The sequence below is a fragment of the Schistocerca gregaria genome, chromosome 1 (genome assembly GCF_023897955.1).
Source record: "Schistocerca gregaria isolate iqSchGreg1 chromosome 1, iqSchGreg1.2, whole genome shotgun sequence".
In the NCBI taxonomy this organism is placed as follows: domain Eukaryota; kingdom Metazoa; phylum Arthropoda; class Insecta; order Orthoptera; family Acrididae; genus Schistocerca; species Schistocerca gregaria.
In genome coordinates, this window is record NC_064920.1 from 316,658,979 (window position 1) to 316,678,234 (window position 19,256).

Sequence of the window (19,256 nt, forward strand, 5' to 3'; positions counted from 1 at the left end):
AGCTGTGTGAGGAAGTATTTCAAGGGCGAAAGACATTCGCGCGCCAGAAAGGCACGACAAACAGCTCATTATGAAAGCAATCCTGTCTGATGTCAGAGCCATATAAATTTAGAGAGACGCAGTAGTTAGCAAGTTGAGCTCCGATTCTCGAGTTTCAGGCCCGCGTCCGGCCATCCTGATTTAGGTTTTCTGTCATTTCCCTAAATCGTTTTAGGCAAATGCCGAGATGGTTCCTTCCGCATCGTTCACTAATTCCAGCTTGTTCTGGCGTTTAATGCGTTAGACATTAATCTCCTACAAATCTAGAGATAGGAGCGAGAGAACGCAGCTTGACAGCGGGCAATTCTTCTTTACTCACTTCACAAACAAACGAGCACAGTAGAAAACTTTTTAATCGTCATATCTAAAAAAATCAATATTCATCCTTCAATGCGGCACACAGATGGAGATCTTGGTTCTAGAAGTCTGCATATGGTTGCTCAGAGGAATTCCATCTCGAAAATAACCTCTACACAGATACGGAAATGATTGTTACTATATGGTTTCTTCATAAGAGAAAATACACGGTCCTTTCACATTAAGGGAGGAAGTTGATGAAAATCACATACTATTTCAAAAATTCACCAAGTCCACAGTTTTGGAGGTATGACAATGAAATTTTGTACCATGCTTTACATCAAAGTAACACATTTACATATAAAGTGCTTTGATTATATATACTCAACTTTTTTTGAATGAAATTTGGAGTTTTACTTTCAAAAAATAATGTGAGTTCTTTTTTCTCAGTAAGCATTCAAGAGATTTCTACAAAAATTTCTCTGTTTCATCTCTTTATATACTGTAAGCTTCTTTCATGAGGTTTTTGGAATAGTTCAAACAGGAGAATTTTCATAATTTTTGAATTATAATTCCACAAGTACAATTTTAAATTCAAGCAAACTTCCAAGCACTTTGCCCCATATCTGAGTTTGCAATCAGAATTTCAAAATTTGCTGTTGAGACAACGTTTATTAGGTTACAGAAATATGTATACTAAATTTCATATTTCTAGCATTCATAGAATCTGAGGAAAAGGTACATAAAATTTAAATAACAAACTTTTCAGGAAACGCAGTTTTAATTTCAACGTAACTTTTTCCCTTATGTCACTTCTTCAGAAGGCAACACATTTGTACTATGAGTCGTCTTTCCCTTCAAGGCTTCTCTTCTGGTTTCTTGTTGTCTGTCTACTTTCCTTTACCAGATCTTCAACTGACTTTTCAGCTGCAGAGACGCGCTGTAAATCTACTTTTCTCAGGATATCTTGCGTAAAATTTCCTATCTTGAAGCCAATTCTTTCTAATACCTTCATCCTCCCGACGTTCCCATCATTAAATACAACAACTGCATCATAAGTAGCAATTCTGACAACTGTAGCAGATGCAAATGTGTTTTTAGGGCATCGTTTCCATGAGAGTGAATTTAGAGACTCATATGGATTTTGGGTTTTGGCATCAACACACTTTTTGAGTAGTGGAGGATCGGCCAAAGATGATCTATAAAACCAAAGAGTATGTATCACTGCCTTCTAGATGCATCCCACACACGTTTGGTTGAAAGTAATACACAGAATCGTTGTTCACTGAGCTGGTATTGAAGTGCTGTTTCAAAACTTGGGCATGCCAGGGAGGCCGTGTCACACTTTCAATTAATTTTCAGGCACTTCGAATGCGATTTCATCATTGAACCTTTGGGATCTTATTGTCCATGAGATGTACTAACAAATAAAAAATAAATCTGAAATTGACATTTTTGGTCAATTTCATCAACATCCCCCATTAATTCAGTCACCGCCTATGTTCGACCGTAACGTTTAATAACCAGCCACAGATGACAGCTGACATTACTAACAGTGGGGCGTACATAAAGCGTGTCTGGGGATGGGGAAAACGGTGCAGTCGAATAATGCGGAAGCGGAATGATTTACCTCACTTAGAAAAGGACATTATCATTGGCTTTCGTCTCAGGGGTGGAAGCACTTCCGAAACGACTAAGTCTATAAAGCGTTCACGTGCTACAGTGGTTAAAGTGTAATGTGGCAGAATGGAGCTATCCAAAATCAGCGCCGCGTCGGCCCATAGCTGACAGAGGTGAACGGCAGTGCGTCTGTGACAATGAAGCGCAACGGCTGAGTAGCTGATCGCCCAGATGAACCAACAGCTTCACCTCTACGACCATTCGGCGAACATTGCTGAGTACGGGCCTCCACTGCAGGCACCTGGTGCTGACTGCTCTTCATCGGCAACGAAAGCTAGAATTTGCACGCCAGTACCGCAACCGGAAGTCTAGGACACGTGGCTTTCTCGGGTGAATCGCATTTTACACTCCATTTGACAGATGGCCGTTGGGTTTACGGCGTGGAACATCTGGAAGAAACCCAGCACAATCGTCGGAAGGACCCAAATCTAAGGGTATTCTCTGGCTGATCTCGTCATTCCTGAAGCCTAGGACATGTGGCTTTTTAGGTGAATCACATTTTACACTCCACTGGACAGACGGCCATTGGGTTTACATCGTGGAACATCTGGAAGGAACCCAGCACAATCGTCGGAAGGACCCAGAACGGAGGGTATTCCCTGGCTGATCTCGTCATTCTGGAAGTCTATTAGCGGTGGTTTTCTCAGGTGAATCACATTTTGCACTCCATTTGACAGATGGCCGTTGGATTTACGGCGTGGAACATCTGGAAGAAACCCAGCACAATCGTCGGAATTACCCATATCGGAGGGTATTCTCTGGCTGATCTCGTCATTCTGGAAGTCTAGGACAGGTGGCTTTTTAGGTGAATCACATTTTACACTCCACTGGACAGACGGCCGTTGGGTTTACGGCGTGGAACATCTGGAAGAAACCGAGCACAATCGTCGGAAGGACCCAGATCGGAGGGTATTCCCTGGCTGATCTCGTCATTCTGGAAGTCTATTAGCGGTGGTTTTCTCAGGTGAATCACATTTTGCACTCCATTTGACAGATGGCCGTTGGATTTACGGCGTGGAACATCTGGAAGAAACCCAGCACAATCGTCGGAATTACCCATATCGGAGGGTATTCTCTGGCTGATCTCGTCATTCTGGAAGTCTAGGACAGGTGGCTTTTTAGGTGAATCACATTTTACACTCCACTGGACAGACGGCCGTGGGTTTACGATGTGGAACATCTGGAAGAAACGCAGCACAATCGTCGGAAGGACCCAGATCGGAAGGTATTCTCTAGCTGATCTCGTCATTCTAGAAGGCACAATGGATCAACAGAAGTATGCTTCTACCTTTCGAGACAATATTCACCCCTACATGCAATCCGTTTTTCCTCGGCACAGTGGCATCTACCAGTAAGACAATGCAGCGTGACGCCCACCTCGCAGGGCACTGGGGTGAGTTTACCTTACTGCACTGGCCACCATCTCCGCGGATTTAAACCCAAACGAAAATCTGTGCGGCAATCTAGACCGGTCTGTTCGCGATACGGATCCTCGATCGATAAATCTAGCGCAGCTGGTGACGGCGCTGGCGTCACGATCGCTCCGCATCCCTGTCTACAACTTCCACTGACTCTCTCCTGATCCCCTCACAGCGGCCCGCACTACAAAATATGGTTATTCACGCTATTGATAGGGGGCCCCAGAGACATTACTGGACAATGTAACAAGAAGTAAACAGATACTGCACGGGGCGGTGGGAGGACACAGTTAAGATCTAAAATTTGATGGCCCAAATGAGTACGATGTGTAACATAGTCCTGTGCTGAATGAATTGGGCGTTGTTGTCTAGTAGAAATGCAGATTCCGACAGCTGCTTTCTGCCTGTCGTCTTTAAGTCCTCCCGTAACTCCTTGGGGACAGTTCGGGGGTATTCTTCTGTGACTGTTTGCCGCTTACAAAGATGATCTGTTTGCACGGTAACCTAGCAGCAACAAAAAAATACTCAGCATCAACTTGCCAGATAGCTATCCGCCCTTCTCGGTGGCGGGAAACCACAGCTTGCTGTCTCCCGGTCCGTGTTAATTAGCCGACTATAGGAATCATCTGCATTAGCCCGACACAGCTACAACTCTTCCGTTGATGCCTCGATTAGGTGGGCGTTTTGATGGGTGTAAGATGTTGCCAAACACTAGTGGGCAGCGTCTTTTGTCAGGTTTGAGATGTAAAAGCTTGAACTGGGATATGGTCAAATGATGACAGTGGAGGGCTGGATATTAATTCTGTCGAAGATAATTTGATTCTGATCTATTAATTAAAGACTTTTACAGAATAGATGAAGCTCTCAAGGGTGACTGGCAAGTTACGTGCACATGTTGCTGGGGTTGCCGGATGGCGTCTTCACCATCCTGCTTGCGAATGATCAGACACAGAAGAATCTCCATCGTTAATTTGCCCTCGAACGCACTTCCATTTAAAGCTCAGGCTATTTAAAAAATATATCCTTCAAACAAAACATTTACTATCAATGCCTGCCTTAAATCTAATAATAACTTTTTTTTGTCATCAGTCTACTGATTGGTTTGATGCGGCCCGCCACGAATTCCTTTCCAGTGCTAACCTCTTCATATCAGAGTAGCCCTTGCAACCTACGTCCTCAATTATTTGCTTGACGTATTCCAATCTCTATCTTCCTCTACAGTTTTTGCCCTCTACAGCTCCCTCTAGTACCATGGAAGTCATTCCCTCATGCCTTAGCAGATGCCCTATCATCCTGTCCCTTCTCCTTATCAGTGTTTTCCACATATTCCTTTCCTCTCCGATTCTGCGTAGAACCTCCTCATTCCTTACCTTATCAGTCCACCTAATTTTCAACATTCGTCTATAACACCACATCTCAAATGCTTCGATTCTCTTCTGTTCCGGTTTTCCCACAGTCCATGTTTCACGACCATACAATGCTGTACTCCAGACGTACATCCTCAGAAATTTCTTCCTCAAATTAAGACCGGTATTTAATATTAGTAGACTTCTCTTGGCCAGAAATGCCTTTTTTTCCATAGCGAGTCTGCTTTTGATGTCTTCGTTGCTCCGTCCGTCATTGGTTATTTTACGGCCTAGGTAGCACAATTCCTTAACTTCATTGACTTCGTGACCATCAATCCTGATGTTAAGTTTCTCGCTGTTCTCATTTCTACTACTTCTCACCTTCGTCTTTCTCCGATTTACTCTCAAACCATACTGTGTACTCAATAGACTGTTCATTCCGTTCAGCAGATCATTTAATTCCTCTTCACTTGCACTCAGGATAGCAATGTCATCAGCAAATCGTATCATTGATATCCTTTCACCTTGTATTTTAATTCCACTCCTGAACCTTTCTTTTATTTTCATCATTGCTTTCTCGATGTACAGATTGAAGAGTAGGGGCGGAAGGCTACAGCCTTGTCTTACTCCCTTCTTAATACGAGCACTTCGTTCTTGACCGTCCACTCTTATTATTCCCTCTTGGTTGTTGTACATATTGTATATGAGCCGTCTCTCCCTATAGCTTACCCCTACTTTTTTCAGAATCTCGAACAGCTTGCACCATTTTATATTGTCGAACGCTTTTTCCAGGTCGACAAATCCTATGAACGTGTCTTGATTTTTCTTTATCCTTGCTTCCATTATTAGCCGTAACGTCAGAATTGCCTCTCTCGTGCCTTTACTTTTCCTAAAGCCGAATTGATCGTCACCTAGCGCATTCTCAATTTTCTTTTCCATTCTTCTGTATATTATTCTTGCAAGCAGTTTCGGTGCATGAGCTGTTAAGCTGATTGTGAGATAATTCTCGCACTTGTCAGCTCTTGCCGTGTTCGGAATTGTGTGGATGATGCTTTTCCGAAAGTCAGATGGTATGTCGCCAGACTCATATATTCTACACACAAACGCGAATAGTCGTTTTGTTGCCACTTCCCCTAATGATTTTAGAAATTCTGATGGAATGTTATCTATCCCTTCTGCCTTATTTGACCGTAAGTCCTTCAAAGCTGTTTTAAATTCTAAATCTTATATTGGATCCCCTTTCTCTTCTAAATCGACTCCTGTTTCTTCTTCTACCTATCTGCTTTCTCCTGTGCATTTAACAGCGGAATTCCCGTTGCACTCGTAATGTTACAACCGTTGCTTTTATTATCACCAAAAGTTGTTTTGACTTTCCTGTCTGCTGAGTCTGTCCTTCCGACAATCATATCTTTTTCGATGTCTTCACGTTTTTCCTGCAGCCATTTCGTCTTAGCTTCCCTGCACTTCCTATTTATTTCATTCCTCAGAGACTTGTATTTCTGTATTCCTGATTTTCCCGGAACGTGTTTGTACTTCCTCCTTTCACCAATCAACTGAAGTATTTCTTCTGTTACCCATGGTTTCTTCGCAGCTACCTTCTTTGTTCCTATGTTTTACTTCCCCACTTCTATGATGGCCCTTTTTAGAGACGTCCATTCCTCTTCAACTGTGTTGCCTATTGCGCTATTCCTTATTGCTGTATCTATAGCGTTAGAGAACTTCAAACGTATCTCGTCATTCCTTAGAACTTCCGTATCCCACTTCCTAGCGTATTGATTCTTCCTGACTAATGTCTTGAACTTCAGCCTACTCTTCATCACTACTATATTGTGATCTGAGTCTATATCTGCTCCTGGGTACGCCTTACAATCCAGTATCTGATTTCGGAATCTCTGTCTGACCATGATGTAATCTAATTGAAATCTTCCCGTATCTCCCGGCCTTTTCCAAGTATACCTCCTCCTCTTGTGATTCTTGAACAGGGTATTCGCTATTACTAGCTGAAGGTTGTTACAGAATTAGACTTTCTCCTCTTTCATTCCTTGCCCCAAGCCCATATTCTCCTGTAACCTTTTCTTCTACTCCTTCCCCTACAACTGCATTCCAGTCGCCCATGACTATTAGAGTTTCATCCCCCTTTACATACTGCATTACCCTTTCAATATCCTCATACGCTTTCTCTATCTGTTCATCTTCAGCTTGCGACGTCGGCATGTATACCTGGACTATCGTTGTCGGTGTTGGTCTGCTGTCGATTCTGATTAGAACAACCCGGTCACTGAACTGTTCACAGTAACAGACCCTCTGCTCTACCTTCCTATTCATAACGAATCCTACGCCTGTTATACCATTTTCTGCTGTTGCTTATATTACCCGATACTCATCTGACCAGAAATCCTTGTCTTCCTTCCACTTCACTTCACTGACCCCCACTATATCTAGATTGAGCCTTTGCATTTCCCTTTTCACATTTTCTAGTTTCCCTACCACGTTCAAGCTTCTGACATTCCACGCCCCGACTCGTAGAACATTATCCTTTCGTTGATTATTCAATCTTTTTCTCATGGTACCCTCCCCCTTGGCAGTCCCCTCCCGGAGATCCGAATGGGGGACTATTCCGGAATCTTTTGCCAATGGAGAGATCATCATGACACTTCTTCAACTACAGGCCACATGTCCTGTGGATACCGTTACGTGTCTTTAATGCAGTGGTTTCCATTGCCTTCTGCATCCTCATGTCGTTGATCATTGCTGATTCTTCCGCCTTTAGGGGCAATTTCCCACCCCTAGGACAAGAGAGTGCCCTAAACCTCCATCCGCTCCTCCGTCCTCTTTGACAAGGCCGCTGGCAAAATGAGGCTGATTTCTTATGCCGGAAGTCTTCGGTCGCCAATGCTGATTATTTATCAAAATTTAGGCAGTGGCGGAGATCGAACCCGGGATCAAAGACGTATTGATTATGAATCAAAGACACTATCCCTAGACCACGGTCACGGGTATCCTCCACTAAAAAAATACCAATGAAAACTTCTGATTTTCGGCAATATTTTTGTCTGTCACCCCGTCGTTCCCCTTTAAGACTGCGGCGCACAGAATTGCTCGCTCGACATTGCGCACCGCCAGCGCACTGCGGTGACCCAGCAGATCCACAGGCTGCTTAAGGTGTGTTCACACCTGTGCGCCTTGCGGTTAGCCGCCGTGCGGTCGCACCTTGCCAAACACGCAAGTAGAGGCACGCGTGTAGGTGCATGCCTCTTCCCCAACATGCGCGTGAGAGTGATTCCATTCCCACCTGTGTTTGCAGTGAGCGCCTCTATTTGCGTGTGTGGCAAGCTACAGCCGCGCTGGGACGAGCTGTAAGGCGCACAGGTGTAAACGCACTCTAAGGATAACAGGTCGGCCTCGCCACTTTGTCTAAATACATCGCACAGTAGTACGTTTTCGCGTGTGTGGCGCCCGGCCGCCGAGCACGCCTCTGAATAATCAAACCAGTTATGTAGTGTGGGTTAACCACCGATCAGTGTGTCCGTATCACTGTAACCAGATGGTAACTTTCTTTTAAAAAGATTATTTCTTTTCGATTACGTTGAATGAATGTCTGATCTGTGGAATGAGTACTGAATTTGAATTGTCGTGTTGCGTGTTGTAAGTGCAAGTGATTTGCTTATTCTGTGTTATTGTTAGCAAAACTTTACACGAATTGATTGGGCAATGCAACTCCCAATACCAATAAAGAAATACAGTCACTGCAAAATACATTCAGCCCCTTAGGCACTGAATCATCTGACCCTGTTACAAACTGATAACATTGGTCCCTGTGCACATAAAAAATAAGTTAATTTATCTTACTTCTAGAGCAGCAACGGTGGGAACGCGATATACTCTGGTCTCTCATTAAAAAAAAAATACATACAGGCCCAGCAGTGTGCAATGCTGGTCATAATACTTGAAATGCACATGAAATTCTTTTGGCTGATAAACGAGAACATTTAAGAAATTCCAACTTCTTTGAAAAAATATATGACCTGGACAGGGAGGCGGTACTGATTGTGATGAATTGCTAGCACTCATTTTTTTGTTGTTTTGATTATTTTTTTTTTTTTTTTGCAAAGTTATATTGCAAGTTAAGTTTGTCTTTTCAAAAACATTTGTCAATTGAAGTCAAATTAACCACAATTGATTCACATACAATGAGATTTAAAGAGCAAGTATTATCTAACTTCATTAATCTAACATAAATTCAAATCATCGAATTAAATAAAGCTGTGTTAACAAATCTTAGAAACATTACAAAGTGAAATATCTAACTAGTCTTTTTATCGAAACGGTTCAAATGGCTCTAAGTACTATAGGACTTAACATCTGAGCACATCAGTCCCCTAGACTTAGAACTACTTAAACCAAACTAACTTAAGGATATCACACACATCCATGCTCGAAGCAGGATTCGAACCTGCGACCGTAGGAGCAGCGCGGTTCCGGACTGAAGCGCCTAGAACCGCTCGGCGACAACGGTCGGCTACCACTTTGTTAACAATGGTAACTGCATGTAAGTAGCTCAATAAAAGGTGTCCAATGGATCTGTAGTTCGGTTTCATCACGTATTAGACTTCTTCTAAGTCACCATTTCCCCCCACACGTTTCCGCCCACTTCAAAGACCACTTGTCATTTATGTTTTTGTTCATCATTTTTAGCAACTGTTTTTGAAGAATGCTGATGTGAAGAAACAGCACACTAGTTGAGTTAAAAATTGTTTTTTTAGCGCAACTAGTGTGTTACATTTCTACATATAAGAAATTTTGTAATCCCATTCACACCACAGCCACCCCCAGCCAACCCCCCCCCCCCTTCTTACCCACCAGTGCCACCTATACTTGCTTCACACAGTCAAACAGAGTGACTGGACATGATGAAAGCTCAAAATGTAATAGGCCTTTTTCACACAGTGAAGTAAAATTGTGTTCTACTACAATTTCAAACAAACAATTTCAAGTATTTACCCAGAATTGCGAAAAAAGTGATATAACATAAAAATATCGACACTCGACATAACGATCCCGATATCGATGTATGGACAGAGTGTAATATATATTACCTACATATATCAAAAGCTTTTGTGGAGCACATCGATATATAGATTTTTAATCAACAGCTGGAGCATCTATGTATAAGCTGAGACATTTATTCGCTTATTTAGACCCTTCTCCAAACTGAGTGAAGTTTCTGGGAAATGAGGTAAATTAAAAACACCACTAACAACTTCACTGACATCGGTGTAACGATCTACAAACACATCAGCGAACACTCTGAACCATCAGCACCACTCAACGACACATTGCACTGGCCTGTTGCGTCACTGTGGCGAAGGAACTAAAAATATCAAGTAGCGGCGGTTAAGCTATACAAGCAGTGAAACCTTTTACCATCTACAGGCTATTGTATTACGACCACGTTCTGCGGAATTAAACAGAATACGTACGGGAACTAAGGCAAATGTCAAAACTCGCCGTCCCCACCGCAAGCCTCTGTACAACGCTGTTATCGGAATCACTGACGACACGACACGGAGAGTCTCCCAGACGACGCCCCATGCCCCGTAACCACTCCGGATGTCGCTAGCACCACTCGATAGCGGTCGGCGAAACAAGCAGAGGATCTACTCAATCTGTGGTTACAGCGTGAATTCAAGAGTGCCAGAGAGGAAACATACTGGCACAACTGTCGAAAACTGATCCACGACTGATTTTTTTTTTCTGTTACCCCGGTCTCGTAACTCCAGAGCCCGCACTTCTCGATTCTGCACAGAGAGTTTCTCCTTATCTCAAGGTCATTTAGACTGGTTTGTCCATACTGGAAGCGCTGTGCCACGTGATGGTGCACTCTTGTCTTACACTGGGAGCAACTCAGCACGCAGTACTGTGCCCCTCCAAACGCAGAAAGCGAATTGGCGCGCTGTTGTCCGCTTTTGCAGCGGGCTGCAACATTTTGTTTTGTCTTTTCTAGTGGCGCGATAGGTTACTGTGGAGCGGGGTTTTCAATGTGTACCAGAACTGCAGTCATGAATCAGCAAACAAACAAAAATTGTTTACGTAACTTCATGAAAGTTGTGTTTCCACCGGCCTATAAAATGTGTAAATAGCTTAAGGAAACGCAGCACGGTGAAGTATGATTATGTATGGAGATGTCACCCAACTGCATTCCTGTAAGTTATTTTAAAAAAATAGCTCTATATTTTTGAGACAATAATAAAACCCCTATGTTCCATTCAGTCCATGTTCATGTGTATTGCGTTTCCATACCCTGTACTGTAGAAGTGCACGCACTGTGCGTACTTCCCATACGTTCATTTGTTAAGGAAACTTTTGTTCCCTTTGTTACAGCTGTTCATCTTCTCGTACCAGGAAGCGGAGCCAGGCGTGTACGACTGTTGGGCGACGTTCCAAGTGCCTTGGGGTGAAAGAGCCTACGTCACCTGGTACGTTGCCCACTTCATGCATTCCAAGCAGCGCTCTTGTTTTCTAACCATTCGGAAAGGTTCGTGGCTCTCCCTCGTCGGAGGTTCGAGTCCTACATGGGGCATAGGTGTGTGTGTTGTCCTTAGCGTAAGTTAGTTTAAGTTAGATTAAGTAGTGTGTAAGCTTAGGGACCGATGACCTCAGCAGTTTGGTCCCATAAGATCTTACCAGAAATTTCTAAATTTCCAGAATGGTTCATTTCAAAACCTGTCATGTTGAATTCCACCTTTACAACATCAAATATCAGATCAGGGATGAGTATGTTAGGGTGTCACCATCCTACGATATCATCGATAAATTACACACAAAAAATGATGGTCCAACCAAAACACTAACGTTTTGCAGCAACACTAGATAGAGTAAGCTTAAAGACGTGCATAGGCATGTAAAAAAATTGAGTTATTATACTTGTAGAAAATACCGATGCCGGCCGGAGTGACCGAGCGGTTCTAGGCGCTACAGTCTGGAGCTGCGCGAACACTACGGTCGCAGGTGCGAATCCTGCCTCGGGCATGGATGTGTGTGATGTCCTTAGGTTAGTTAGGTTTAAGTAGTTCTAAGTTCTAGGGGACTGATGACCACAGATGTTAAGTCCCATAGTGCTCAGAGCCATTTGAACCAAAATACCGATAATAAATATCTCTATTACATCTCGAGTTATTACGTTTTATGTTATTATTGGGTTAGAGCACAACTTGTTAGCTTTTTACCACATGTTTAATAAACACAACAGATACAAATAACTGAGACCTTAGTCGTCAATAATGTATACTCCGCCACTATTTACAACAATCTGCCAACGCTGGGGTAACTTTTGATTCTGCGACTCTAGATATCACGTGGTTTTGAGGCGAAGAGCTCGTCCTGCCATGACCGGTGCGCATTTTCTTCCACAAAGGAAACTCCTTGAAGGATGTTCGACAGAGAGCGGAGAAGGAGAAAATATGAGGGCGTAAAATCAGGTGAATAAGGTGGGTGATGAATAACTTCCCAACCCATCTCCTGTATGCTGTTTTGTCTGTCTAGTAGAATATTGGTGAGCGTTATCGTGAAGTAGCACCACTTCACACTGTCTTCCTGGTCGTTCTTTATGGATTGCGCCTGCATGGCGCATTAGTCGTCGACTGTAAATATCAACAGTGATGGTTACACCTCACTGGAAGTAATTCCTACACTGTACCATAGCCATTCCACAAAATGCATAGCATTATATTTAGTGGGTGCGTGCAGGTCTTAGTATGGGAGTTACTGCTTTGTTTTCCTTATTTTAGCATAAAGACACAATTTCGCGTAACGATACAGGACAGGAATCGTCGGCGTTGTTCACAAGCCAATCACGACGAGCAGACAGAAATGCACATACACTGTGTTATCAAAAGTATCCCGTGGATTGTGCTGCCACCCACTGCCACGTACTCCAGATCAGCGACTTCACTAGTCATTAGATATCGTGAGAGAGCTGAATGGGGCACCCCGCGGGACTAAAGGACTTCGAACATGGTCAGGTAAGTGGGTGTCACTTGTGTCATACGTCTGTGCGAGAGATTTTCACACTTCTGACAGCGACCGTCGACAGTTGAAGAGAGCCGTAATGTGTAATAGGCAAACATATATCCAGACCATCACACAGGAATTCCAAATTGCATCACGATCCACTGCAAGTACTATGACAGTTAGGCGGGAGGTGAGAAAACTTTGAGTTCATGGTCGAGCGGCTGCTCATCAGCCACACATCAAGCCGGTAAATGCCATACGACACCTCGCTTGATGTAGGGAGCGTAAACATTGGACGATAGAATAGTGGCAAACGTTCTGTGGAGTGTTGAATCACGGTACACAATGTAGCTATGCGATGGTAGGGTGTGGGTGTGGTAAGTCCCCGGTGAACGTCATCTCCTAGTGTGTACAGTGCCAACAGTAAAATTCGGAGGCGGTGGTATTGTGGTGTGGTCGTGTTTCTCTTTCAGGGGGCTTGCACCCCTTGTTGTTCTGCGTATCACTATTCACAGCACAGGCCTACATTGATGATTTAAGCACTTTATCGCTTCTCACTGTTGCAGCACAATTCGGTGATGGTGATTTCATCTTTCAACCAGATCGAGCACCTGTTCATAACGCACGGCCTGTGGCGCAGTGGTTACACGACAACAACATCCCTATCATGGACTGGCCTGCACAAAGTCCTGACCTGAATCCTTTAGAATACCTTTGGGATATTTTGGAGCGCCAGCTTCGTGCCAGGCCTCACCGACCAACATCAATTCCTCTCCTCAGTGCGTACTCGAGAAAAATGGGCCGCAATCTCCAACAAACCTTATAGCACCTGATTGAACGAATGTCTGCGAGGGGGGAAGGTGTCATCAAGGCTAAGAGTGACCCAACACCGTACTGAATACCAGCATTATCGATGGAGGGCGCCACGAACTTGTAAGTCATTTTCAGCGAGGTGTCCGGATACTTTTGATCACATAATGTATGGTCACCGGCTGATTTTTGTGAGTTTGACGTAGAGCTGGCTGTACCCATACACCCGATGCTTTAACTTCCTCGTTTGCATGCAAATGTCGCACGTGGCGGAATGATCATAGTTCATCATATTATCCAGTTGCCCAGTACGCTGACGTAGATCATTGTGGATTAATTCGTTTAAACGAGCTTCGCCAAATCCCGAAGGTCTTCCTGAGCGTGGAGAGTCACTAACGTCAAATCGTTTCTTCTGAAAACCAGAAAAACATTTTCTTGCCCTGCTCTGGCCAGTGTCATTATATCCATACACAGGTGTTTGTGGTTGCCTCCGACGCTGTCACCCCTGTGTTAAACTCACACAGAAGAATATGTAGGAAATGTTCCGATCGCTCCACTTAGCACTGGATTTTCTAGCGCCCAAAGCTCCACTCACCATTTACAAATAACAAAATATAACATGTAAACACTGGTAGCAACAGCGAACTACAAATACAAAATGAAAATCGGTAAATAATCCCATAGCAACCGGAGTATCAACATGCAAAACAAAAATGCTGCGAACTTGCGCACCAACCTCATATATGCCTAACCGAACACCCTGAATGTTTCAGTGTTAAGCACTAACAAGCATTTATACATTTCTTAAATGTATTTAACTTTTATTCCTCACCAGACCGCGTATCCAAGGATTTGATTACAATTCCTTATATTTTTACGTATGTAAAGCTCCAAATTTCACAAATAACTTTCGGAGAATGAAGCATCATGAAAACTGTCTGAAAAAAGGTATGAAATCGTAAAAGTTACAAGCTACATTTAACAGAGGTTACTTTTCAGTTGCTTACAAGAGGCTAATAAGCGTGTGCATGCTGCCTGACCGTAACATTGCAGCAAAACAAATGCGCGTGTACACAGGCTGACCTACCTGATGTCAACAACATACATTTCAGAAAAGGCTCGTGAGTCTGTAGGTAGATCCAGCAAACTACAGGAAGTTGAGGGAAGCAAAACAGAAAGGAAAAGTCTCTGTTCAAATGGTTCTGAGCACTATGTCACTTAACATCTAAGGTCATCAGTCCCCTAGAACTTAGAACTCCTTGAACCTAACTAAACTAAGGACATCACACACATCCACGCCCGAGGCAGGATTCGATCCTGCGACCGTAGCAGTCGCGCGGTTCCGGACTGAAGCGCCTAGAACCGCTCGGCCACCGCGGCCGGCGAAGAACACTGCAGTAAGGAAATAAAGAATGTAAAAACCGATCCTCGAATTTAAGCGAGAAGACTGCATTCTCTTCATTTAAAGGCTCGCGTAGCTGTAGTTTGTAGGCCAGTGTTTAGAGTCGTGGTGCTCAGTTGTATACTGGTAACTGTTAGCGCACTTTTCGATTCTGTGTTATGTAAATTAGAACTGTATCAAAGTTGTGCTGTTGCAGTTCTTAAATGAATAGCAAGACATTTCTCAAAATTCCACACCAAATTCTATATTTTTCTGAATTGCAGTATTTTTCTGAATTGCAGTTGCTTGTACGGTATGCTAAAACTACTTAATATTCACTAATATTAACAAAATTTTAGATGACATTAAAATATTTTATCTGTTTTATGGTAATGAAATAATTTAATATTACTACATTGGAAGTATTAAAACATCTTACATAGTTACAGTTTTGTTATTAAATTGGTTCACATCTCTGGCGCTTTACAATTGGGGTGACATTAAGTTATATTTGGGAGACCGGAGCAAAGAGGAAACAGAATATATCTGCCCCCTCCCCCGGTCTACCAGCTCCCCAGCGCCTGTTCATCACACAGTGTTGCTATCAGTTATGCAGCACATACTATACACAAACATTTCAATAGCTATGTGAGTAATTCCGCAAGCCAATTACACGCATACACACACAAAAAAAGAAAAGCATACTACTGACCAATAACAATGAGTCGTACATAGTGTCAGCGCTACTAGAGCTCACAGTGCTTCGTTTTAAATCTAGGTCTTGTCTAGTCGTGGAAAAGAGATGTGCTAACATATCGACCACTTAATATTATTAATATGTGAATACGCGATAACGACCAGATAGCGGAGGGTTGCCGATAACACTGAAAAATGAGCTCAGGTACACACGTCCGGGACAGACACGCGAACTAGAATTTTTGTGTGTAAAGTTTTACTTTCGACTGTGGGCGCACAATCTACTGCGTTTAACTGCGAATAGTGATGTAGCGTTGAATGATAAATGGACTAATAAAATAACGTTCATGATCCTAAATCTTAGGGTTTCTAAGTTAGAAACTTCCTTAGCTATGACATTACGGAACAGACGTAGAGCAATAGGAGTAGTAGTAGTAGTAGTAATAGTAGTAGTAGTTGCTGTTATTATTGTTGTTGTTGTTGTTGTTGTTGCGGCCTTCAGTCTGGAGACCACTTTTATGCAGCTCTCCATGCTACTCTATCCTCTGCATAGCTACCGCAAGCTATGTCCGTGAGAACCTGAATACCGTATTCAAGCTTTCGTCTCCGTCTACAATTTTTACCTCTTATTTCCTTTACCAAACTGACAATTGCTCGTTGCGTCTGGATGTCACCTAAGTTCCGATTCTTTCATTTAAGTAAGTTGTGTCACAAATTTCTTCTTTCCCCAGTTCGATTCTGTATCTCTTCGTTTGTTGTACGACCGACCCACCTAATCTTCAGCATGCTTCTGTAGTACCATATTTCAAAAATTTCTACGGCTTGCTTATCGTCCACGTTTCAGTGCCATACAGGGCTACACTCCAGAAAAACACCTTCAGTACAGACTTCCAGACGCATAAACTTATATTAGATATTAAGAAATTCCTCTTTTTCAGAAATGCTTTACTTGGTATTGGCTGTCTGCACTTTATATCCTCTCTGCTTCGGCCATCATCAGTTATTTAGCTGCCTCAGTTGATTTTCTCATCATCGCGTGATTTAATTCGACTACGTTCCACCACCCTTGCTTTACTTTTGCTCATGTCCATCTTATAAGTTGTTTTCAAGACATGGCCCATTCCATTCAACTGCTCTTAGAAATCGATTGCAGCGTCTGACAGAAATGCAAGGACATCGGCAAACCGTAATATTTTTATTTGTTCTCCCTGAACTTTAATTTCCTTTCGAAAAATCACCTTGGATTTCTTCGCTTATTGTTCTATGTACAAACTGAAAAATATCGGGGATAGGCTATAACCAAGTCTCACTTCATGTAAAATCGTTACAAATTCTATTCTGCCTTCTTTCAGTCTGTCTTTTAGGATAAGTCGTTGCGTCAGTATTGCCTCAGTATGTTCTCACATTTCTCCGAATCGAAACTGATCTTCTCTGACGTCGGCTTCTACCAATTTTTTCAGTCTACTTTAAATAATTCAGCCGTATTTTACAGCATGACTAATTAAATTGATGGCACGGTACTATTCACACTTGTCAGCAACTGCCTTCTCTGTAACTGGAATTATTACGTTCTTCTAGGAGTTTGAGGTTATATCGCACTGTCTCACATGTGCAGCACATCAGGTGAAACAATTTGTCATGGCCGGTTCTCCGAAAGATTTCAATAATTTTGCGGGTATGTCGTCTATTTAAAGGGTCTTGTTTCTACTTAGGTCTTTCAGTGCTCTGTTGGACTCTTCTCACAGTAACACACGAGGGGGTACCCAAAAAACCGGAATTATTTTTTAAAAGCTATATATATTCAAATTGTATACAAAAACGACCTTATCCTCTTCAAAATAGTCTCCACTGCCACTAACACTTCGTCCCACTGCTGCTTCCACAGTTCGAAACATTTTTGTAGTAATCTTTACAAATGGCTGACAGTTACTCCCTCACTTTTTCTTGACTTCTTCATACTTGTCAAATCGGTGTAATTTCATGCCCCTTTTCATGGGTGGAAATAAGGAAAAGTTACACGGGACCAGGTCAAGCAAGTAAGGTGCGTGGGGCAGCGGAACCAAGCCTTTCTTAGCGAAAACTATCTAACAGAGGTGGCTGTGTGTGCAGCTCCATTGTCGTGATGGAAGAAACAGCCTCCTGTCTGCTACAAATCGGGTCCTTTTTAACGAACACTGTAGCGCAATCTTCTTAAAACTTCCAAATAAAAGATTAGATTGTCGGTATGACCCGGGGGAAGAAACTCTGAATAACTACGCCCTTGGCATCAAGAAAGCAAATCAGCACTGTTTTGATGTTTTGTTAGACTTGGCATACTTTTTTGGACGGAGTGATGATGACGTCTTCCATTCGCTTGGCTGTTGCTTTGTTTCTGGGTCGTAGCCATAGTACCATGACTCATCACCAATAATTACCTTTGGCAGAACACCTGGATCAGTTTTAAGTTGTTGTTTCGAAGCACGACATGTTTCAATTCGACGATCCTTTTAACTGTCAGTCAGAAGCCGAGGAAGAAACTTGGCAGCAACCCATTTCATTCCCAAATCTTCCCTTAAAATTCGCTGAACCGAACTCCAAGATAACCCACTAATCTCTGATAGCTGATCAGTTGTCTGTCGACGGTCTGTGGGCACAAGCAGTTGAATTTTTTCTTTATTTTCGTCGAATCGGGCAGTTGGTGGACGTCCACAACGAAGTTTGTCATCCATCGGCATGTCTTCATTTTTAATTCTGCCAAACCACTCGTAAACTTGAGTTTTTCCCATAGCGTCATCTCGGTAAGCTATTTTCAACGTTAAAATAGTTTCAGCAGCATTTTCACCTACCAGGGAACAAAATTTCAGAGCTGCACGTAGTTCATGTAAACTAGCCGCGATAAAAAACGAAACAAGAACAAAACAGCGCTAGCAAAAACAATCATTGCAGATGAACACAACAAGCCAGGTGGACAACAAAGGCGGCACTGAAACGCAATGAGTTGCGCTTTACAAGCCTATTAGCAGAAATGCGTGCTACACGACCTCCGCCCATGGCAGTGTTGTTCCAGGTTTGTTTCTCTTATAAGGACTCTCTACACATTCCTTCCACGTTTCAGGTTTCCCTTCTTTGTTTAGTACTGGCTTGCCACTTGAGGGTGTGGTAGAGATTCGTCGAAGATTATTCACATAGTTTGACCGAGCAGTGTGGGCCGATTATTGGACTTCTGGGAGCATCTCACATCCGTTCACGATAACATCAATTTCACCACGGAGTGCGACAACAGAGACTGTATATCATTTTTGATTACACGACTTTTACTGCACGAGTCTCTAGCTAACTACCGTTATTACTCTCTTGTGGCAGGTTTTGGTCCACAGAATCCTGATTCCCGGGGCCCTTGTATCCATGATGACAGTCTTCTGGACGAAATAATACACGTAGAAGCCGTGTTCACTAGAAACGGATATTGATAACATCAGATTTAGAAAGTTTTACAAGATGGCAAGGGGCATGTCACACCGGAATATCGTCAACCAAATGCATTCTGTATTGATTTTGATTGGTTGCACCCAACTTACTAGTAAATGTGATGGGGAGTTT

General features: G+C 42.9%; 1 protein-coding gene across 1 annotated transcript in view; it reads left to right on the forward strand.

The window, feature by feature from the left end:
* Positions 1 to 19,256, forward strand: part of LOC126343367 (vasopressin V2 receptor-like) — a 710,799-nt gene that overhangs the window by 644,861 nt on the left and 46,682 nt on the right. The window contains exon 8 of the mRNA XM_050001932.1: positions 11,162 to 11,256. Within this exon, the coding sequence (XP_049857889.1) occupies positions 11,162 to 11,256 (95 nt within the window). The remainder of the gene's footprint in view (positions 1 to 11,161; positions 11,257 to 19,256) is intronic.